The 19,936-nt window shown below is 43.9% G+C and overlaps 1 protein-coding gene across 1 annotated transcript; it reads left to right on the top strand.

The window, feature by feature from the left end:
* Positions 1-1,146: 1,146 nt before the first annotated feature.
* Positions 1,147-16,601, top strand: LOC139447916 (L-methionine gamma-lyase-like). The gene is made up of 10 exons (XM_071229406.1): positions 1,147-1,237; positions 5,226-5,427; positions 5,730-5,888; positions 6,244-6,381; positions 9,367-9,539; positions 12,742-12,853; positions 14,507-14,620; positions 15,076-15,210; positions 15,713-15,858; positions 16,151-16,601. The coding sequence occupies exons 1-10, from the start codon at positions 1,233-1,235 to the stop codon at positions 16,233-16,235; spliced, it is 1,269 nt and encodes a 422-aa protein (XP_071085507.1). The 5' UTR covers positions 1,147-1,232; the 3' UTR covers positions 16,236-16,601.
* The last annotated feature ends 3,335 nt before the right edge of the window (positions 16,602-19,936 follow it).

Here is a 19,936-nt window from a genome sequence, read left to right as displayed (position 1 = left end):
GCCGCCCCTTACAAGTCGTCCTATTGCCAACATACCTCAATGCTTTACACGGCGTCGAAACTGGGTAATCGTCATTTTTTCGGATGAGTCCCAATTCATTTTTCATTTCCTTGATAGCCATGGCCGTGTATGACGACGTCGAAATGAACATCAGCTAAGAGTATATATTGTAAACATTAGCTTCCCCCAGAAGATCCGGGGTAGAATAGGACTTCGCCAATCCAGGCTTGCCGTAAGAGGTGACTAACGGGATCGGGCGGTCAGTTTCGCTGACTTGGTTGATGCATGTCATCGTATCCCAATTGCGTGGATTGATGTTCATGGTGTCAATTACTGGATCGTCTGGTCCAGACTCGATTATTTACAAACCGCCGCCATATATCTGGAACAGTGCTGAGTACGGCGTTTAACAACAAACTAAAAAAGTAGATATTAGTTGCATTTTGACGAACTTTCTAAGGATGAATGACAGTCTTGATATAAATTGTCATACACAACATTTCAACATCACCATATGTTGCTGAACACTTACTGTACGAATATTCTAAGCGAAATAAGATATTATTAATGATTAATTAAAGTAGCCCATGTGTATCTTCCATTATCCCCAGGTGATATAAGCATGGCGTAAGCCTGGTATGGATGTTAATTTAGTCCAGTATTTTACCTCTCTTGTCAAGATGATCCCTTCTGTGATATGTACTATACAAGTATATTTATCATATGCAATAGAATTACTCGACTATGCAACTACTATATTCGTGTCACACCATCTGTCGCTGCCTACATCCTATCACTAAAAATGTGGATATGTTTTGGGTATGTATTATTCCCAGCCTGTGGAAAATATGTGAACAGATGTATCAACGCCTAAATAGGCAGAAGAAACAGACTGGGTCCGTTCATTTCATTACTAAACTGGTTTATACTTTTTATATATCTATTTCTCTTTACAACAAAATACTGATATATAATTCACCAGTATTCAGTGGTATAACAGTTCAATATGAATCTTTTTTTTTAAAATGACTACTCTCTTTAATCATAAGGTATTATCTTTGAGCTGTATACCTTTCGAGCTGATAATTTACAGTCTACAGCTGTTGAGCAGCGGACCGGTTCACAGTCTCTAGTGTTGACCTTTTACCAGGGAGTCCGTGACACAGCAACTTGGTTTTCAGTATCTCAATATCTTGGTTCATACCTCTTGTCATCGATTGAAGGAAGGCGTCATGGCGTAAGTCATTACTTTAGTATATAGTGTATATATGTATAGTGAGATACATCCATGTTACCTCATATACTAGTATCTTGACAGATCTAGAACGACTAGAGTGTTTCTCTACAAACTATGTCTGTGTACGTAGACACGATAGCCGTTAGTAAGCTAATGCGTAGTCTCGGACATCAATGTTTTGGGAACTGTCCTATTCAATTTGTCACTGTTTGTTGGAGCTCGGTTGTAAAGTGTGTTTTTTAAGACGGTGATGGTTAATCATAATGAATGTGTACATGCATGTGCATGTGTTGGAAATACAGTAATCAGTGGGTTTATATACTAATATAGGTAACATTACATTGCTGTAGGACTGACTTGCATTGGTTTATTTATCACCTCTTTCACAAGTAAAAGCACATCAAAATAAAATTGTGTGCATTTACATCAGCAATATGTCTGGTAAACAGGGCAATGCTCCCCTACATTTTATACAATAGCAATGCTGATATGTCACGTCAAGAGAACACTACCTCGGTTGCTGACCTTGATCTGGATGTGGCCAAGAATCTGGGTTAAGAACACAGTACCGTACTCTTCCCAATAAAAGTTGGGCATTGCATCAATGTGTGTTGTTTCCTCCTTGACGGTGTCAGTCGACAGTTCCTCTACATCAATGTGTGTTGTTTCCTCCTTGACGGTGTCAATCGACAGTTCCTCTACATCAATGTGTGTTGTTTCCTCCTTGACGGTGTCAGTCGGCAGTTCCTCTGCATCAGCGTGTGTTGTTTCATCCTTGACGGTGTAAGTCGGCAGTTCCTCTGCTTCAGCGTGTGTTGTTTCATCCTTCACGGTGTCAGTCGGCAGTTCCTCTGCTTCAGCGTGTGTTGTTTCATCCTTCACGGTGTCAGTCGGCAGTTCCTCTGCATCAGCGTGTGTTGTTTCATCCTTGACGGTGTCAGTCGGCAGTTCCTCTGCATCAGCGTGTGTTGTTTCATCCTTGAAAGTGGGAGTCGGCAGTTCCTCTGCATCAGCGTGTGTTGTTTCATCCTTGAAAGTGGGAGTCGGCAGTTCCTCTGCTTCAGCGTGTGTTGTTTCAGCCTTTACGGTGTCAGTCGGCAGTTCCTCTGCATCAGCGTGTGTTGTTTCATCCTTGAAAGTGGGAGTCGGCAGTTCCTCTGCATCAGCGTGTGTTGTTTCATCCTTGAAAGTGGGAGTCGGCAGTTCCTCTGCTTCAGCGTGTGTTGTTTCATCCTTGAAAGTGGGAGTCGGCAGTTCCTCTGCTTCAGCGTGTGTTGTTTCAGCCTTTACGGTGTCAGTCGGCAGTTCCTCTGCATCAGCGTGTGTTGTTTCATCCTTGAAAGTGGGAGTCGGCAGTTCCTCTGCTTCAGCGTGTGTTGTTTCATCCTTGACGGTGTAAGTCGGCAGTTCCTCTGCATCAGCGTGTGTTGTTTCATCCTTTACGGTGTCAGTCGACAGTTCCTCTGCATCAGTGTGTGTTGTTTCAGCCTTTACGGTGTCAGTCGGCAGTTCCTCTGCATCAGTGTGTGTTGTTTCATCCTTGAAAGTGGGAGTCGGCAGTTCCTCTGCATCAGCGTGTGTTGTTTCATCCTTGAAGTTGGGAGTCGGCAGTTCCTCTGCATCAATGTGTGTTGTTTCATCCTTGAAAGTGGGAGTCGACAGTTCCTCTGCATCAGTGTGTGTTGTTTCATCCTTTACGGTGTCAGTCGGCAGTTCCTCTGCATCAGTGTGTGTTGTTTCATCCTTCACGGTGTCAGTCGGCAGTTCCTCTGCATCAGTGTGTGTTGTTTCATCTTTGAAAGTGGGAGTCGGCAGTTCCTCTGCATCAGCGTGTGTTGTTTCATCCTTGACGGTGTCAGTCGGCAGTTCCTCTGCATCAGCGTGTGTTGTTTCATCTTTGAAAGTGGGAGTCGGCAGTTCCTCTGCTTCAGCGTGTGTTGTTTCATCCTTGAAAGTGGGAGTCGGCAGTTCCTCTGCATCAGTGTGTGTTGTTTCATCCTTGAAAGTGGGAGTCGGCAGTTCCTCTGTATCAGTGTATGTTGTTTCATCCTTGAAAGTGGGAGTCGGCAGTTCCTCTGCATCAGTGTGTGTTGTTTCATCTTTGAAAGTGGGAGTCGGCAGTTCCTCTGTATCAGTGTATGTTGTTTCATCCTTGAAAGTGGGAGTCGGCAGTTCCTCTGCATCAGCGTGTGTTGTTTCATCCTTGAAGTTGGGAGTCGGCAGTTCCTTTGCATCAATGTGTGTTGTTTCATCTTTGAAAGTGGGAGTCGACAGTTCCTCTGCATCAGTGTGTTTTGTTTCATCCTTGAAGTTGGGAGTCGACAGTTCCTTTGCATCAATGTGTGTTGTTTCATCCTTGACGGTGTCAGTCGGCAGTTCCTCTGCATCAGTGTGTGTTGTTTCATCCTTGAAGTTGGGAGTCGGCAGTTCCTCTGCATCAATGTGTGTTGTTTCATCCTTGAAGTTGGGAGTCGGCAGTTCCTTTGCATCAATGTGTGTTGTTTCATCTTTGAAAGTGGGAGTCGGCAGTTCCTTTGCATCAATGTGTGTTGTTTCATCTTTGAAAGTGGGAGTCGGCAGTTCCTTTGCATTAGCGTGTGTTGTTTCATCCTTGACGGTGTCAGTCGACAGTTCCTCTGCTTCAGCGTGTGTTGTTTCATCCTTGACGGTGTAAGTCGGCAGTTCCTCTGCATCAGTGTGTGTTGTTTCATCCTTGGAAGTGGGAGTCGGCAGTTCCTCTGCATCAATGTTTGTTGTTTCATACTTGAAAGTGGGAGTCGGCAGTTCCTCTGCATCAATGTGTGTTGTTTCATCCTTGAAGTTGGGAGTCGGCAGTTCCTTTGCATCAATGTGTGTTGTTTCATCTTTGAAAGTGGGAGTCGGCAGTTCCTTTGCATTAGCGTGTGTTGTTTCATCCTTGACGGTGTCAGTCGACAGTTCCTCTGCTTCAGCGTGTGTTGTTTCATCCTTGACGGTGTAAGTCGGCAGTTCCTCTGCATCAGCGTGTGTTGTTTCATCCTTGACGGTGTAAGTCGGCAGTTCCTCTGCATCAGTGTGTGTTGTTTCATCCTTGAAGTTGGGAGTCGGCAGTGTCTCTGCATCAGTGTGTGTTGTTTCATCCTTGGAAGTGGGAGTCGGCAGTTCCTCTGCATCAATGTTTGTTGTTTCATACTTGAAAGTGGGAGTCGGCAGTTCCTCTGCATCAATGTTTGTTGTTTCATACTTGAAAGTGGGAGTCGGCAGTTCCTTTGCATCAATGTGTGTTGTTTCATACTTGAAAGTGGGAGTCGGCAGTTCCTCTGCATCAATGTTTGTTGTTTCATACTTGAAAGTGGGAGTCGGCAGTTCCTCTGCATCAATGTTTGTTGTTTCATACTTGAAAGTGGGAGTCGGCAGTTCCTTTGCATCAATGTGTGTTGTTTCATCTTTGAAAGTGGGAGTCGGCAGTTCCTTTGCATTAGCGTGTGTTGTTTCATCCTTGACGGTGTCAGTCGACAGTTCCTCTGCTTCAGCGTGTGTTGTTTCATCCTTGACGGTGTAAGTCGGCAGTTCCTCTGCATCAGTGTGTGTTATTTTTAATCGTTGAAGGTTTCAGTCGGCAGTTCCTCTACATCAGTGTGTGTTGTTTCATCCTTGACGGTGTCAGTCGACAGTTCCTCTGCATCAGTGTGTGTTGTTTCGTCGTTGAAGGTTTCAGTCGACAGTTTCTCTGCATCAGTGTGTGTTGTTTCATCGTTGAAGGTTTCAGTCGGCAGTTCCTCTGCATCAGTGTGTGTTGTTTCATCCTTGAAGGTGGGAGTCGGCAGTTCCTCTGCATCAGTGTGTGTTGTTTCATCCTTGAAGGTGGGAGTCGGCAGTTCCAGCTTTCGCTTGTCAGATAGCTTAACTATTCACTCTTTTCTAAAAATTGGTATTACACTGGAGCTCGTTAAGTATTCAATATATATCCGCCGCCTCGCGGACATCACGACCCTGTGCATGTTTTCAGTAACAAACGTCCACCCGCCCGATCCGACCTGGACAAGGGTCTGAATGGCCTTCACCTTAACGACGTGGCCCTAGACACACGGGCGCTCCGTGCACGGTTCACCTACGAAGGCACTGCCACAGAGCCCCTCGTCCCGCCCATCTACCATTCCTCAACATACAAGTTGAAGTCAGTTGATGACTTCTTGAAAGTCATGCAAGAGGTGAGGTTAAATATATACCGTTGGATATCGGGCTTGGCAAATCTCTCGATGACACCACGCAGTTTTAGGATCGTCACAGTGTTTTGAAAACTAATGCCAACGTCCAAAGAAAACGAGCAATACGTCTAGTGTAGGTTAGTCCATACGTTCACTAAAAGCATATTTACACTCTAATCCCACTGAACGTTCAGTGGAACAGATGTCTGAACATGTATAGCTGCAGTTTCAGATTGTAGTGAAGAAGCCAAAATGTATTACAAACTGTTGCAGTAGTTACAGTGACGACCTCATGTGTGTTTCAGGGTGGGTCAGTTTACTCCCGTCTGGCCAACACCACCACAGAATCTACCGAGTGTGCCATCAACGCTTTGGAGGGTGGGGCGGGCAGTCTGGTGTTTGCCAGCGGCATGGCGGCTGTCTCCACGGTGTTCCTCGCTCTCCTCGACATGGGTGACCACGTTGTACGTATGGATACATAATTAGAGGTCACGGTTTTTATATATGGGATACATAATTAGTGGTCACAGTGTACATATGAGATACATAATTAGTGGTCACGGCATACGTGTGGAATACATAATTAGGTGTCACGACGTAAATATTGTATACGTAATTAAGTGTTTCGGCATACATATAGGATACATAATTAGGTGTGACGACCTTTAATGGGTCATAAATAATACATAATTGAATACGTAGATACGTAGAACATAGATGTACATAGATACATATATGTATGTGTACTTTCACACAGCGTGACCTGGCAGTGTGCATGGTATACGTCAATAAAGTAAGGTACCTGTGTGATGCGCGTAGGTGATGAACGTCCCCGTGTACAGTGGATCCCAAACGCTCCTCAAGGAACTTGTCAGGAAGTTTGGTCTTGAGGTCACATGGGTTCCTGCAGGATGCTCGATCGAGGAATTTCGCCGAAGTGTCAAAGCAAACACCAAGGTAGGTTACATGAACACCATAAACAACACTTCCGACACTGGTAGTGTAAAGTGCTTATTGGCACTTTTTCTTTTTTAAATCGAACTGTTCAGTTATTTCGTTAAAGACTCGTTTCCTACCGAATTCATGTTCAGATATCAAATCTTGTACCATATCCCATATTCACCATCCTGTCAACACGTGGAGATATGCCAATATTGGAAATGTTGTTTTAATACTTTAAGATGACTTACATTGGCGGACTAGCGAAATTTGTGTGCGTTTTGCTAACACATTTTATTAACAAAGGCTGTGTGCTTAATGAGGAATAAGAGGGTCCCGCCTGTGTTCTCTTCAAAATTACAACAGTAATTGGTAAGGTATTGCGAGGCGAGTGCTCTTGCTCGTTCATTTGGAGACCTATGTTACACCCTCTGTGGTCGTGCACGGCAGGCGATCTTTCCACGAGGGAAGTGAACGCTGTAAGTTTGCAAAGATCGTTTACGTGTAACATTTTCCTATATTTCTAAGCATTTATGCTGAAACCTTTTCAATGTTGTAAAAGCAAAGACACTAAGTGAGGCACACGCAAAAGAGTAAGTTCCATCTTGAGCTAAAAACTGCTAGATTCTGCTAGTTCAGCCAAAACATTCAAAATTCATCGCAACATTTGGAACATATAAATTAGGTCCCATTACAAAATGTTGATATATTTTGAAAAACACCATAGGCGATGAATAGCCATTAATTGATAAGTTTCTTCGTGTAGCTACTGTTGTGGTCATAATTTAAGTCGGATCTGAATTCGCTAAGGATTGTGGAGATATTACACCTGGAATCATTCATGCAAGGTTTCAGCTGAATAATGTCTAAATCCATTCCTTGTCAAAGTTTATTTACCCCACCAACACAGGTATGTTGTCGACATACAAAAACTAAATCAAAGTAAAGGAGTAGCTTAAGGATGCATCTGATATGGCAACAACAAACCTACCAACGCGCATCTAAAACCAAAATCTAATTATTCAAGCGGTGACCTGATATTGATCCAATTGGTTCGCTATATCAGTCAATGCAATTGACATGTCAATAAACTGAATTGAGCGTAAAGGTATCAAATTCAACAACTGTCGAAAAATATGCGTTTTAACAACTGAAATGAAGCATAATGGCTGAATGTGACATCTCATATGACTATCTAGAATTCAGACTTAGATCCTGAGACTAGGAAACTTTCATTAATGTAAGATCGTCACTGGTTAATCATTATACATTATAGAATATAAAGGCACCCCAACAACATATTCCATATTTGATTATTGGCTAAAGAATATCACTTTCTTTGTTGTTGATTTTTCGATTAAATTGAAATTACTCTAATTAGCTACTAATTATACAGGTAGAAGGGTTATAAAAAATAAAGATTCTTGATTCAGATTCTTGAACCCCAAACGGATAAAGCGGTGCAGTCTACATGATGAAGGTGTTATAGAGATGTTTACCACTTGGGTGAAACCCACGGACCCAACAGTTAGTTAGTGTATTGTCAATGTCCCTCGTGGAATTAGCCGGTATCGTAAATATCAACAAAGGAATGTACTTCCCTGTCCAACCCTACATGCTCAATACAAAGGCAGTGAATTTCCTCTCATAAGCAAAGTTCAACATATCTACATCGACGTTTTTGCAATGTTAGATTTCAAATTGTATTACAACACACAAGATTAACCCCTCAAGAAGCCATACTACACATCTAAATTCTCGGAAAGCGTTCACCGGAAAACTTGTTCCGTTGAAGGAGTTGGACACTTGGAGTTGACAGCGTTCAATGGGTTGTTTAGGGTGGTGGTCTTTCAGTGCTAATAATTTCATGACCGTTCAATATTGAAACTTCATACTTAAAAGTATTCTTTAATGAATTTAAAATCTTAATACACTTTGGGTGCTGAAAGGTTTTTTTCTGAATTGGCTTTTAATGCAATATATTCTATAGCAGTAAAGGGCTCTTAGATGTCCTTGCTTTTACAGCACTGAAAAGGTTTTGGCATAAATTCTTGGAACTTGAGAACTATAGGAAAATGTTACACTGAAACTATGTCTGCAAACATACTCTCACAGAGGAAAGCATTCACTTCCCTTCGTCTGTCGTACACCAGTACAAGGAGTGTATTAGTTCCAGGATGATGGACATGACTACCACGGGGCTACTGCGACATCACGTGGCTACTGCGACATCGCCTGATGTGGCTGGCCTCCGTTGCATATCAATTAACGTCACTTGTGTATTTTCGCTATGAACAAAGAGTGTTACAACCCTGTCATTCATGCTGTGACTAAGCCCGTCTCCTGGTTCCCTGTTGAAGTTACACCTAGAAACTCCCAGGTTAGGGACTGACAATTTGATATTGTAGTTCGAGGACAATTTAATATTTTTCGAAAGATTCCACACTGCAAATATGAAATGGTCGGCCCCTTATGTCTTCGTTATACGAGCTATAACCTGTATGCATGACTCGTACAACAGCTATAACCTGTATGCATGACTCGTATACCAGCTATAACCTGTATGCATGACTCGTACAACAGCTATAACCTGTATGCATGACTCGTACAACAGCTATAACCTGTATGCATGACTCGTACAACAGCTATAACCTGTATGCATGACTCGTACAACAGCTATAACCTGTATGCATGACTCGTACAACAGCTATAACCTGTATGCATGACTCGTACAACAGCTATAACCTGTATGCATGACTCGTACAACAGCTATAACCTGTATGCATGACTCGTATACCAGCTATAACCTGTATGCATGACTCGTACAACAGCTATAACCTGTATGCATGACACGTACAACAGCTATAACCTGTATGCATGACTCGTATACCAGCTATAACCTGTATGCATGACTCGTACAACAGATATAACCTGTATGCATGACTCGTATACCAGCTATAACCTGTATGCAAGACTCATATACCCAGGTTTTTCTGTTTCCAGATGATCTATGGCGAGAGCCCCTGCAATCCAGACATGTCCGTCCTTGATTTTGAAGAGTTTGGCAAACTTGGCAGCTCCCTAGATGGCGTTATTTCTGTTGTGGATGCCACGTTCGGCTCCTGCTATCTGCAACAGCCGATAAAACATGGCATAGACATTAGTCTCCACAGCTGGTGAGTTGATGTATCATGTAATGACTGTCTACACAGTGATGGTGTCCTCCTACACTGTGTTCTACAGTCTACACAGTGATGGGTGTCCTCTTACATTGTGTTCTACAGTCTACACAGTGATGGTGTCCTCCTACACTGTGTTCTACGGTCTACACAGCAATGGGTGTCCTCCTACACTGTATTCTACAGTCTACACAGTGACGGGTGTCCTCCTACACTGTGTTCTACTGTCTACACAGCAATGGGTGTCCTCCTACACTGTGTTCTACAGTCTACACAGTGACGGGTGTCCTCCTACACTGTGTTTTACAGTCTACACAGTGATGGGTGTCCTCCTACACTGTGTTCTACAGTCTACACAGCAATGGGTGTCCTCCTACACTGTGTTCTACAGTCTACACAGTGATGGGTGTCCTCCTACACTGTGTTCTACTGTCTACACAGTGACGGGTGTCCTCCTACATTGTATTCTACAGTTTACACAGTGACGGGTGTCCTCCTACACTGTGTTCTACTGTCTACACAGCAATGGGTGTCCTCCTACACTGTGTTCTACAGTCTACACAGCAATGGGTGTCCTCCTACACTGTGTTCTACAGTCTACATAGCAATGGGTGTCCTCCTACATTGTGTTCTACAGTCTACACAGTGACGGGTGTCCTCCTACACTGTGTTCTACTGTCTACACAGCAATGGGTGTCCTCCTACACTGTGTTCTACTGTCTACACAGCAATGGGTGTCCTCCTACACTGTGTTCTACAGTCTACACAGCAATGGGTGTCCTCCTACACTGTGTTCTACAGTCTACACAGTGACGGGTGTCCTCCTACACTGTGTTCGGCTGTCTACACAGTGACGGGTGTCCTCCTACACTGTGTTCTACAGTCTACACAGCAATGGGTGTCCTCCTACACTGTGTTCTACAGTCTACACAGTGACGGGTGTCCTCCTACACTGTGTTCTACAGTCTACACAGTGACGGGTGTCCTCCTATACTGTGTTCTACAGTCTACACAGTGACGGGTGTCCTCCTACACTGTGTTCTACGGTCTACACAGTGACGGGTGTCCTCCTACACTGTGTTCTACAGTCTACACAGCAATGGGTGTCCTCCTACATTGTGTTCTACAGTCTACACAGTGACGGGTGTCCTCCTACACTGTGTTCTACAGTCTACACAGTGACGGGTGTCCTCCTACACTGTGTTCTACAGTCTACACAGCAATGGGTGTCCTCCTACACTGTGTTCTACAGTCTACACAGTGACGGGTGTCCTCCTACACTGTGTTCTACAGTCTACATAGCAATGGGTGTCCTCCTACACTGTGTTCTACAGTCTACACAGTGACGGGTGTCCTCCTACACTGTGTTCTACAGTCTACACAGTGATGGGTGTCCTCCTACACTGTGTTCTACAGTCTACACAGCAATGGGTGTCCTCCTACACTGTGTTCTACTGTCTACACAGTGACGGGTGTCCTCCTACACTGTGTTCTACAGTCTACACAGTGATGGGTGTCCTCCTACACTGTGTTCTACAGTCTACATAGCAATGGGTGTCCTCCTACACTGTGTTCTACAGTCTACATAGCAATGGGTGTCCTCCTACACTGTGTTCTACAGTCTACAGAGTGACGGGTGTCCTCCTACACTGTGTTCTACGGTCTACACAGTGACGGGTGTCCTCCTACACTGTGTTCTACAGTCTACACAGTGACGGGTGTCCTCCTACACTGTGTTGTACAGTTTACACAGTGACGGGTGTCCTCCTACACTGTGTTCTACTGTCTACACAGCAATGGGTGTCCTCCTACACTGTGTTCTACAGTCTACACAGTGATGGGTGTCCTCCTACACTGTGTTCTACTGTCTACACAGTGACGGGTGTCCTCCTACACTGTGTTCTACTGTCTACACAGTGACGGGTGTCCTCCTACACTGTGTTCTACAGTCTACACAGTGATGGGTGTCCTCCTACATTGTGTTCTACGGTCTACACAGTGGCGGGTGTCCTCCTACACTGTGTTCTACAGTCTACACAGTGATGGGTGTCCTCCTACACTGTGTTCTACAGTCTACACAGTGACGGGTGTCCTCCTACACTGTGTTCTACAGTTTACACAGCAATGGGTGTCCTCCTACACTGTGTTCTACAGTTTACACAGCAATGGGTGTCCTCCTACACTGTGTTCTACAGTCTACACAGTGACGGGAGTCCTCCTACATTGTGTTCTACAGTCTACACAGTGACGGGTGTCCTCCTACACTGTGTTCTACTGTCTACACAGTGACGGGTGTCCTCCTACACTGTGTTCTACAGTCTACACAGCAATGGGTGTCCTCCTACACTGTGTTCTACAGTTTACACAGTGACAGGTGTCCTCCTACACTGTGTTCTACAGTCTACACAGTGACGGGTGTCCTCCTACACTGTGTTCTACTGTCTACACAGCAATGGGTGTCCTCCTACACTGTGTTCTACAGTCTACACAGTGACGGGTGTCCTCCTACACTGTGTTCTACTGTCTACATAGCAATGGGTGTCCTCCTACACTGTGTTCTACAGTCTACACAGTGACGGGTGTCCTCCTACACTGTGTTCTACAGTCTACACAGTGATGGGTGTCCTCCTACACTGTGTTCTACAGTCTACACAGCAATGGGTGTCCTCCTACACTGTGTTCTACTGTCTACACAGTGACGGGTGTCCTCCTACACTGTGTTCTACAGTCTACACAGTGATGGGTGTCCTCCTACACTGTGTTCTACAGTCTACACAGTGACGGGTGTCCTCCTACACTGTGTTCTACTGTCTACACAGCAATGGGTGTCCTCCTACACTGTGTTCTACAGTCTACACAGTGACGGGTGTCCTCCTACACTGTGTTCTACTGTCTACACAGTGACGGGTGTCCTCCTACACTGTGTTCTACTGTCTACACAGTGACGGGTGTCCTCCTACATTGTGTTCTACAGTCTACACAGTGACGGGTGTCCTCCTACACTGTGTTCTACGGTCTACACAGTGACGGGTAGGATGGGATGGGGTGTGGTGTTGCTTGTACATTGTCCTTTGTTGTCAGCACAAGGTGGAGTGCCTTGTACACTTGTCTTTATTGTATGTGCTTAAAGCAGTGTTGAACGGTTATATTATGATATATGGCCTGTAACTTAACACATGTGTGTCAACTCGCCCCGCAGCACTAAGTACATGGGTGGGCACTCCGATCTGATCGCTGGTTGTGTCACTACAAAGACAGTGGACCTGTGGAAGAGAATCAAGAAGTGGCAGACGAGCCTCGGCTGTATGTTGGTGAGAAACAACACACTCGGCGTGTCACTTTTTTAAAACCACCACACAGTTAATATGAATATAGTGAGGTGAGGTGTTATTAGGTGAGGTGTAATTGGGTTTATCGTCGCGTCCAAGATTGTTGCACTTATATAGCGACGTGCTTGCACGTGTGTGTGTGTGTATGTGTGTGTGTGTGAAATATGTCTGTCCACCCCTGTAGTAAACTACCATAATGAAGTTCTGTCTACTCCTACAAAAGTGAAATACCAGGCGCGCCCTGCAATAGTGAAATACCAGATGCACCCCTACAATAGTGAAATACCAGGCTCACCCCTACAATAGTGAAATACCAGATGCACCCCTACAATAGTGAAATACCAGCCTTTCCCCCACCCCCCACCCCCCCCCCCCCCACCCCCCCCCACCCCCCCTTCAATAGTGAAATACCAGATGCACCCCTACAATAGTGAAATACCAATTGCGCCCCTACAATAGTGAAAATACCAGGCTGAACCCTAAAAAAGTGAAATACCAGATGCACCCCTACAGTAGTGAAATACCAGGCTCACCCCTACAGTAGTGAAATACCAGGCTCACCCCTACAGTAGTGAAATACCAGATGCACCCCTACAGTAGTGAATACCAGATGCACCCCTACAATAGTGAAATACCAGGCTCACCCCTACAGTAGTGAAATACCAGGCTCACCCCTACAGTAGTGAAATACCAGATGCACCCCAACAATAGTGAAATACCAGGCTCACCCCTACAATAGTGAAATACCAGATGCACCCCTACAATAGTGAAATACCAGATGCACCCCTACAATAGTGAAATACCAGATGCACCCCTACAATAGTGAAATACCAGATGCACCCCTACAATAGTGAAATAACAGATGCACCCTGACATGTCTGTTATCCCCTACAATACGTTAAGTGTACAATTATTTCTGCTATTACGTGCAGGTATTTACAGATCTAAGTACATTAGTGCGTTATTAGATTTAATCCTAGTTTAGATATGGGCGTCAACGAGAACCATTATTGAGATAGGATTATTAAAGAAAATAAGATAGCTACGCGATAAATCACATAAAACAATGAAGAACGAAGCGTGGTTTAATTCATGATAAAACATTGTTCTATCATGACGTCATTTCTGGAAATTCGAACATGCGCTCGCAATTTCATGACGTCATATATTGAACGAGGTTATTTTTTAGATGAAAGTGTCTAGTAAGTTGTTCCCCATTTATGTAGCTTGGCAACGCAGATAAACGCAGTGGCTGAACGATTGCGACCAAAAGTGGGAGAGATATGACAATCGGTAGTAGGAGAAAAGGTACAGCTAATCGACGTGAGGATTGTGAGAATTTTAACCCACCTGTTCATAAAATAGACCTGTCCGACATTTCCGGGTCGGATTCAATTTAGGGAGTCATAATTATTAAAATTCAGTAAATATTATTAAAACGTGTACATTTTATCAACATCCTTAAAAAGGATGTACGTGATGTTGATATCTCATATAAGAAATAAACGACGCGTGGGAATTGTTTATCGTACAATAAAACACCCTGTGGTTTATTTTCCCTGCAGTGTTTTATTGTACGCTAAACCCCCACTCGTCGTTTATTTCTTAAGGAAATCCTGTGTGCTGATGTTGCAGTCCCCGCACGACTCCAGTCTGCTGCTGAGGGGCTTGAAGACGCTGCCGATCCGCATGAAGAAGCACAGCGAGAACGCCATGGCGGTGGCCAAGTATCTGGAGGGCCACCCGAAGGTGGAGGCTATTGCTTTAAACTGTCTGCTAGGTTCATGAAGCTACAATATAGGTCCATCACATTGCGACACTTGGACAGTGTAGACTAGGGGACAGTAGGGGGAGGGGGGGACTAGGCCACCCCACCGCATCAGTAGGAAATTGTAGTATCTGCTCACGTCGGGCACCACATCCGTAGGTACTTGTAGTATCTCGTCACGTCGATGTTGGGTCTGCTGGTCCATGCAATGTGTGTAATCCATACAGTCAGTCTATCAGAGTACATATGGTTAAGTCTGCATGTGATGTTCCCAGAATCTCTATAGTATTTCACAGCTGTTGGTAGATAAAATAAATGTATAAATTGTAAAGAAACGTAAAGGTGTTCAAACATTCTTTCCGACCAGTCAACGTACTACAACCCTGACGTAGTAGCACGTATTGACTGCGACTCTCTGAAGTAATGGTCTGTTCAGGTAAACCGAGTTATGTACCCGGGCCTGCCGTCACACCCTGGACATGAGGTCGCTAGGAAGCAGATGGCGGCATTCGGCGGGATGATCATGGCTGACGTCAAGGGAGGGGTTGAAGGCGGTCGCACTGTGGCGGAAGTAAGCTAATCTTCGCGTTAGCGACAAACTGTAGATCTGTTGTGTTTGCCATTCCAAACATACAGAGCCAAAACACAAAGTGTAGCTCCTTCCTTGTACGCCATGTCATACATAGTGAGATTGGCCTTAGAACTGTATGATAGTCTGCTGCTCCCCATTTTATGAAACATTTGCACATGACCCACCCTACCCACCCCTCAGATACATGTAACATACCTCTCTCTCTCTCTCTCTCTCTCTCTCTCTCTCTCTCTCTCTCTCTCTCTCTCTCTCTCTCTCTCTCTCTCCAGATGAGCAATCCATTAGCTTAATGTGGGAGGGAGGATAGGTAGGCATGTCTTTAATAGGCTTTGAAAACACGGCTATATGAGACTTAGATGTATTTACAGTGACACGGTAGACTGACTGTGTAATACGAAGGTGCTTTATGATACTGATGGATGCCGGGGACAATGCTGGGCTGTGGACACTAATGTAGTACTGCAATACCTTTAATCAACAGAGCCTGAGGATAGTCACCCTGGCGGTGTCCCTCGGTGGGGTGGAGAGTATCCTGGAGCACCCCATCACCATGAGTCACGGCCCCTACCTGCTGACCCCAGCGGAGATCGAGGAGAACAGGGTAACCCCTGGCCAGCTGAGAATCAGGTAAAACAGACCTTCCGCGGCACTGCCAACACAAAACACACTGAAGGTAGACAAGCAGCCCCGGCAGTCACAACTACAACTGATCGGCGCACATGTAACAGTCAATTGTTTTATTGTAATCACTCAAGTCTTACCTGTTTTCGCGGAAACAACCATTTTTCAGCTGAATTTGGTTTTAGTGACCATACTGTAATACAAATCAAAACAACAGTAGAAATTCATTTGTTTTATTTTCTGGCCGACCCGGAACGAACATGATTCTTGGAGGAATGTTTATTGGATATATTTACAGTATTGGTATCGAGGACCCAGAGGACCTCATCGCCGACTTCAAGCAAGCCTTGGACAAGGTTGATGTTTCAAAGGGTGAAAACTAGTCAAGTTCTTCATCAAGATCAAGATTTTCTTCAGCATGACAAGCCTACAGCCTAAAATTCATGTGGAAATAATATTTATGTATAGCCACTAATACAAAATATAATATAAGCGTTCCTATTTCAGACATTTTACAAATACAAATATCCATAAACAAAGAATGTGCATGCATACAATGATTCAAAAACATATCAAATATTACCTAGTATTTACAAGCTATGTAGCTTCACCCTTATATGTTACAAGGATACATCTTATTTACCTCACAACTTCACAACTCCCTCACTTTCCAGGTAGGCATTTCTGACCTTGCTGGTGTAGCCGGGCGTGGTGTCATGTGTCCAGCCACTGGGCTGCTAGTCAAAACATGAGGCAGTTCTTGAAGATGATGATGATATTTATTCTTTTGGAGTAGATGGTGGGAGGGAAGCTGTAAAGAAGAATCCTCCCTCCATAAAGAGTTCATGCAGAATAAATATCATCATCATCTTCAAGAACTGCCTCATGTTTTGACTAGCAGCCAAATGGTTGGACACATGACACCACGCCCGGCTACAAAATGGCGCCCAACGTGGGGCTGAGCACGTTCATATTAAATTTGAGCAAAATAAGCCTCAGTACCCTACTATGCGGCCTGGGACGTGCCTTCTGTTGACGGGGGAGTATGTAGCAGGGCGTGGAGTCATCCTACAGATGACATCCTTACCTTGTCAGCTTGCTGACGGGGTTAACCTCTTTGGTCACGTGGACAAGGCGTCCGACCTCGGATCAGAAGGTCCGTGGTTCGAATCCCATCACGGGACTCGGAAATTTTATGGCCGCTACGCTGGCAATGACAATAAACCTGCTTTTGTGAAAAGGGTAATCATGAAAATCATGAAAGCATACTTGGAAACAACTTTGTCCTAGTGTCATCAAAAATGTCTCTCATCTTCTGAACTGATATGAAGTTTGTCAAAACAAAATTTATATAACTCTCTAAATTCTCAATTTTCATCCATCTTCCAGTTTCAATAGACAGTCTGTGATTCGTGAAGCAAGTGCGAGCTACTCTCAAATGTCAGTCTGTGATGTATGTTAAATACCACTCAGGCTGTGATGTATGTTAAATACCACTCAGGCTGTGACTGAGACTAAGTGGGCTGTAATGTCTGTGTCTTCCAAAAGTGGGAAGATTACTAAAGAAATCTTGAATAAATTTCTGTATGTGACTGTCGAAGCAACTACCTTGTCCATTGTCCAAGTCAATGCTTAATTTAACAAATGTACATGTATAACATCGAATCTTGCAACGTATTGAATTAAACATTTTCTAACACAAAGGACTCGGCATATGATTTTTTTAATGTATTTATTTTTGGCAACGAATTTTGATCCGTGAACCAGTACATTAATTAATGTACGTTTTTACACATATATAGGTCTCCTTGTGGACGGGTTGGTGTGTGCGGGTTGCTGGTGTACAGGGTTGGTATACTATAACCCAAAATAGCAAGTGTTGACTTTCACCCTTGAACGGAAATTGTTTTCATTGCATGCACACAAACATCAGTGATATACATATCATACACTACACATCACGTGTAGTATTTAGAGAAACGAATATGCATATGAGTAGCCTTGAATGGTTTATAAATCCAATGCCACTTTTGCCTATTTTATTGTAAGTATCTTTCTGTCTCGTAATAACTTCTTGGGAGGTATTTACCTTTTGCTACTAAGACCGTATGAGATGAGTTGCAGATGGAATTTGTACTTGGTGTTTCAAATGTCCAGTGTTCTAGAAATCGAAGACAAGAAATGAAACTTTTTCATTATGGATGACGGTAATCGAACCTGCAATATCACATATAGTGTTTGGTTTTGTAACCCACTGGGCCAACGGGACAGGTGATGAAAGGTTGTTCAATTTTACAGGTCATGAGTTTGTCTATGCTGCACGTGTTTTTTTCTCTCGCCATCTTCCCGAGACAAGGGAGCAAGGGAGTTAACTGACTATAAAGGTCCAGTTTCCACCCTTGCAGAACAAGGCTGGAATTATGGAGTTTTATTTTGGCTGGACTAACGAGTCTATGCATAGTCCAATCAAAATTGCATAACGAAATCGACATCCGGTTCGTAAACTGCCGTGCAGATTTCGGTCGACTGTAGGATGTGCAAAGTATCTGTACCGCCATCTCTGCTTCAGCAGAATGATATTTCCCAAATCTTTTCATGTTTTTAATCAAGGAGCTCACGTGATTTGATGCACTTCGCAAAGTAAGATCCGTTTTATCACATTGTAGATTTTGATTATGGATTAGATCGTCTTGACTGGGCGCCACCATTTTCTTTGAAACAAATGCAAGTGATATGAGAGTTGGAATCTGATTGGGACATCGCTGGGACATAACTCGTAATAGCCACTGGTAGCGCTTCTATCGAGCCCACAAATCCCAGCCTAGTTGGGCAAGGGTCGAAACTGGACTTTTAAAGTCCGTTAACTCCTTTCCCTCAAGGAGATGTTTCTCGCACGCATTGATCGCATTCCTTTCATACCGCGACACACTGTATTGTTTCACAATACGATATCTCGATTTTTTCTTCTGTTATTTCATGCACTTAGATAGTTTATAAGCCAGAGAAAACACTACACCTCGGTTTTGGTTGAAAATGTAAACACGAGGGAGAGGGGATTTTGTCGCACAATGAATCAAGCGTTATGATAAAAAAGAGAGGATAAAAACACACACAAACACACACAGAGACATTCGTATTGCTATACAAGTGCAATAATCTTGAACCCGAAGTTAAACCCCATTTCACCTTTCCACCCATTCGTGTAACAGCGGTCAATTGTCAAATTTCTGAATAGCCAATAGGCCATCCAAATGGTCCTCCATGTATGTAAACCGGGTAAACTAATAAGTAAATATTTTCAGGGAGCCCCACGTAGCTGCTTTCATCTATATAGAATATACAAAGAGAGCCGCATCCCCGGGTGGTTTATTCTCCCTGCAGTGTTTTATTGTACAATAAACAATAAAAATTGAGTGGTGCAGCCCCGGGTGGTTCATATTCTCCCTGCAGTGTTTTATTGTACAATAAACAATAAACATTGAGGGATGCAGCCCCGGGTGGTTCATTCTCCCTGCAGTGTTTTATTGTACGATAAACAATAAACATTGAGAGGTGCAGCCCCGGGTGGTTCATTCTCCCTGCAGTGTTTTATTGTACGATAAACAATAAACATTGAGAGGTGCAGCCCCGGGTGGTTCATATTCTCCCTGCAGTGTTTTATTGTACGATAAACATTGAGGGGTGCATCCCCGGGTGGTTCATTCTCCCTGCAGTGTTTTATTGTACTATATACAATAAACATTGAGGGCTGCAGCCCCGGGTGGCTCATATTCTCTCTGCAGTGTTTTATTGTACAATAAACAATAAAAATTGAGTGGTGCAGCCACGGGTGGTTTATTCTCCCTGCAGTGTTTTATTGTACAATAAACAATAAACATTGAGGGATGCAGCCCCGGGTGGTTCATTCTCCCTGCAGTGTTTTATTGTACGATAAACAATAAACATTGAGAGGTGCAGCCCCGTGTGGTTCATTCTCCCTGCAGTGTTTTATTGTACGATAAACAATAAACATTGAGAGGTGCAGCCCCGGGTGGTTCATTCTCCCTGCAGTGTTTTATTGTACGATAAACAATAAACATTGAGA

This window comes from Haliotis cracherodii, unplaced genomic scaffold (assembly GCF_022045235.1).
Source record: "Haliotis cracherodii isolate W230 unplaced genomic scaffold, xgHalCrac1.p SCAF_10, whole genome shotgun sequence".
NCBI classification, from domain to species: Eukaryota; Metazoa; Mollusca; class Gastropoda; order Lepetellida; family Haliotidae; genus Haliotis; species Haliotis cracherodii.
The sequence above is the reverse complement of the archived record's forward strand: the minus strand, read 5'-3'. Positions and strand labels throughout refer to the sequence as shown.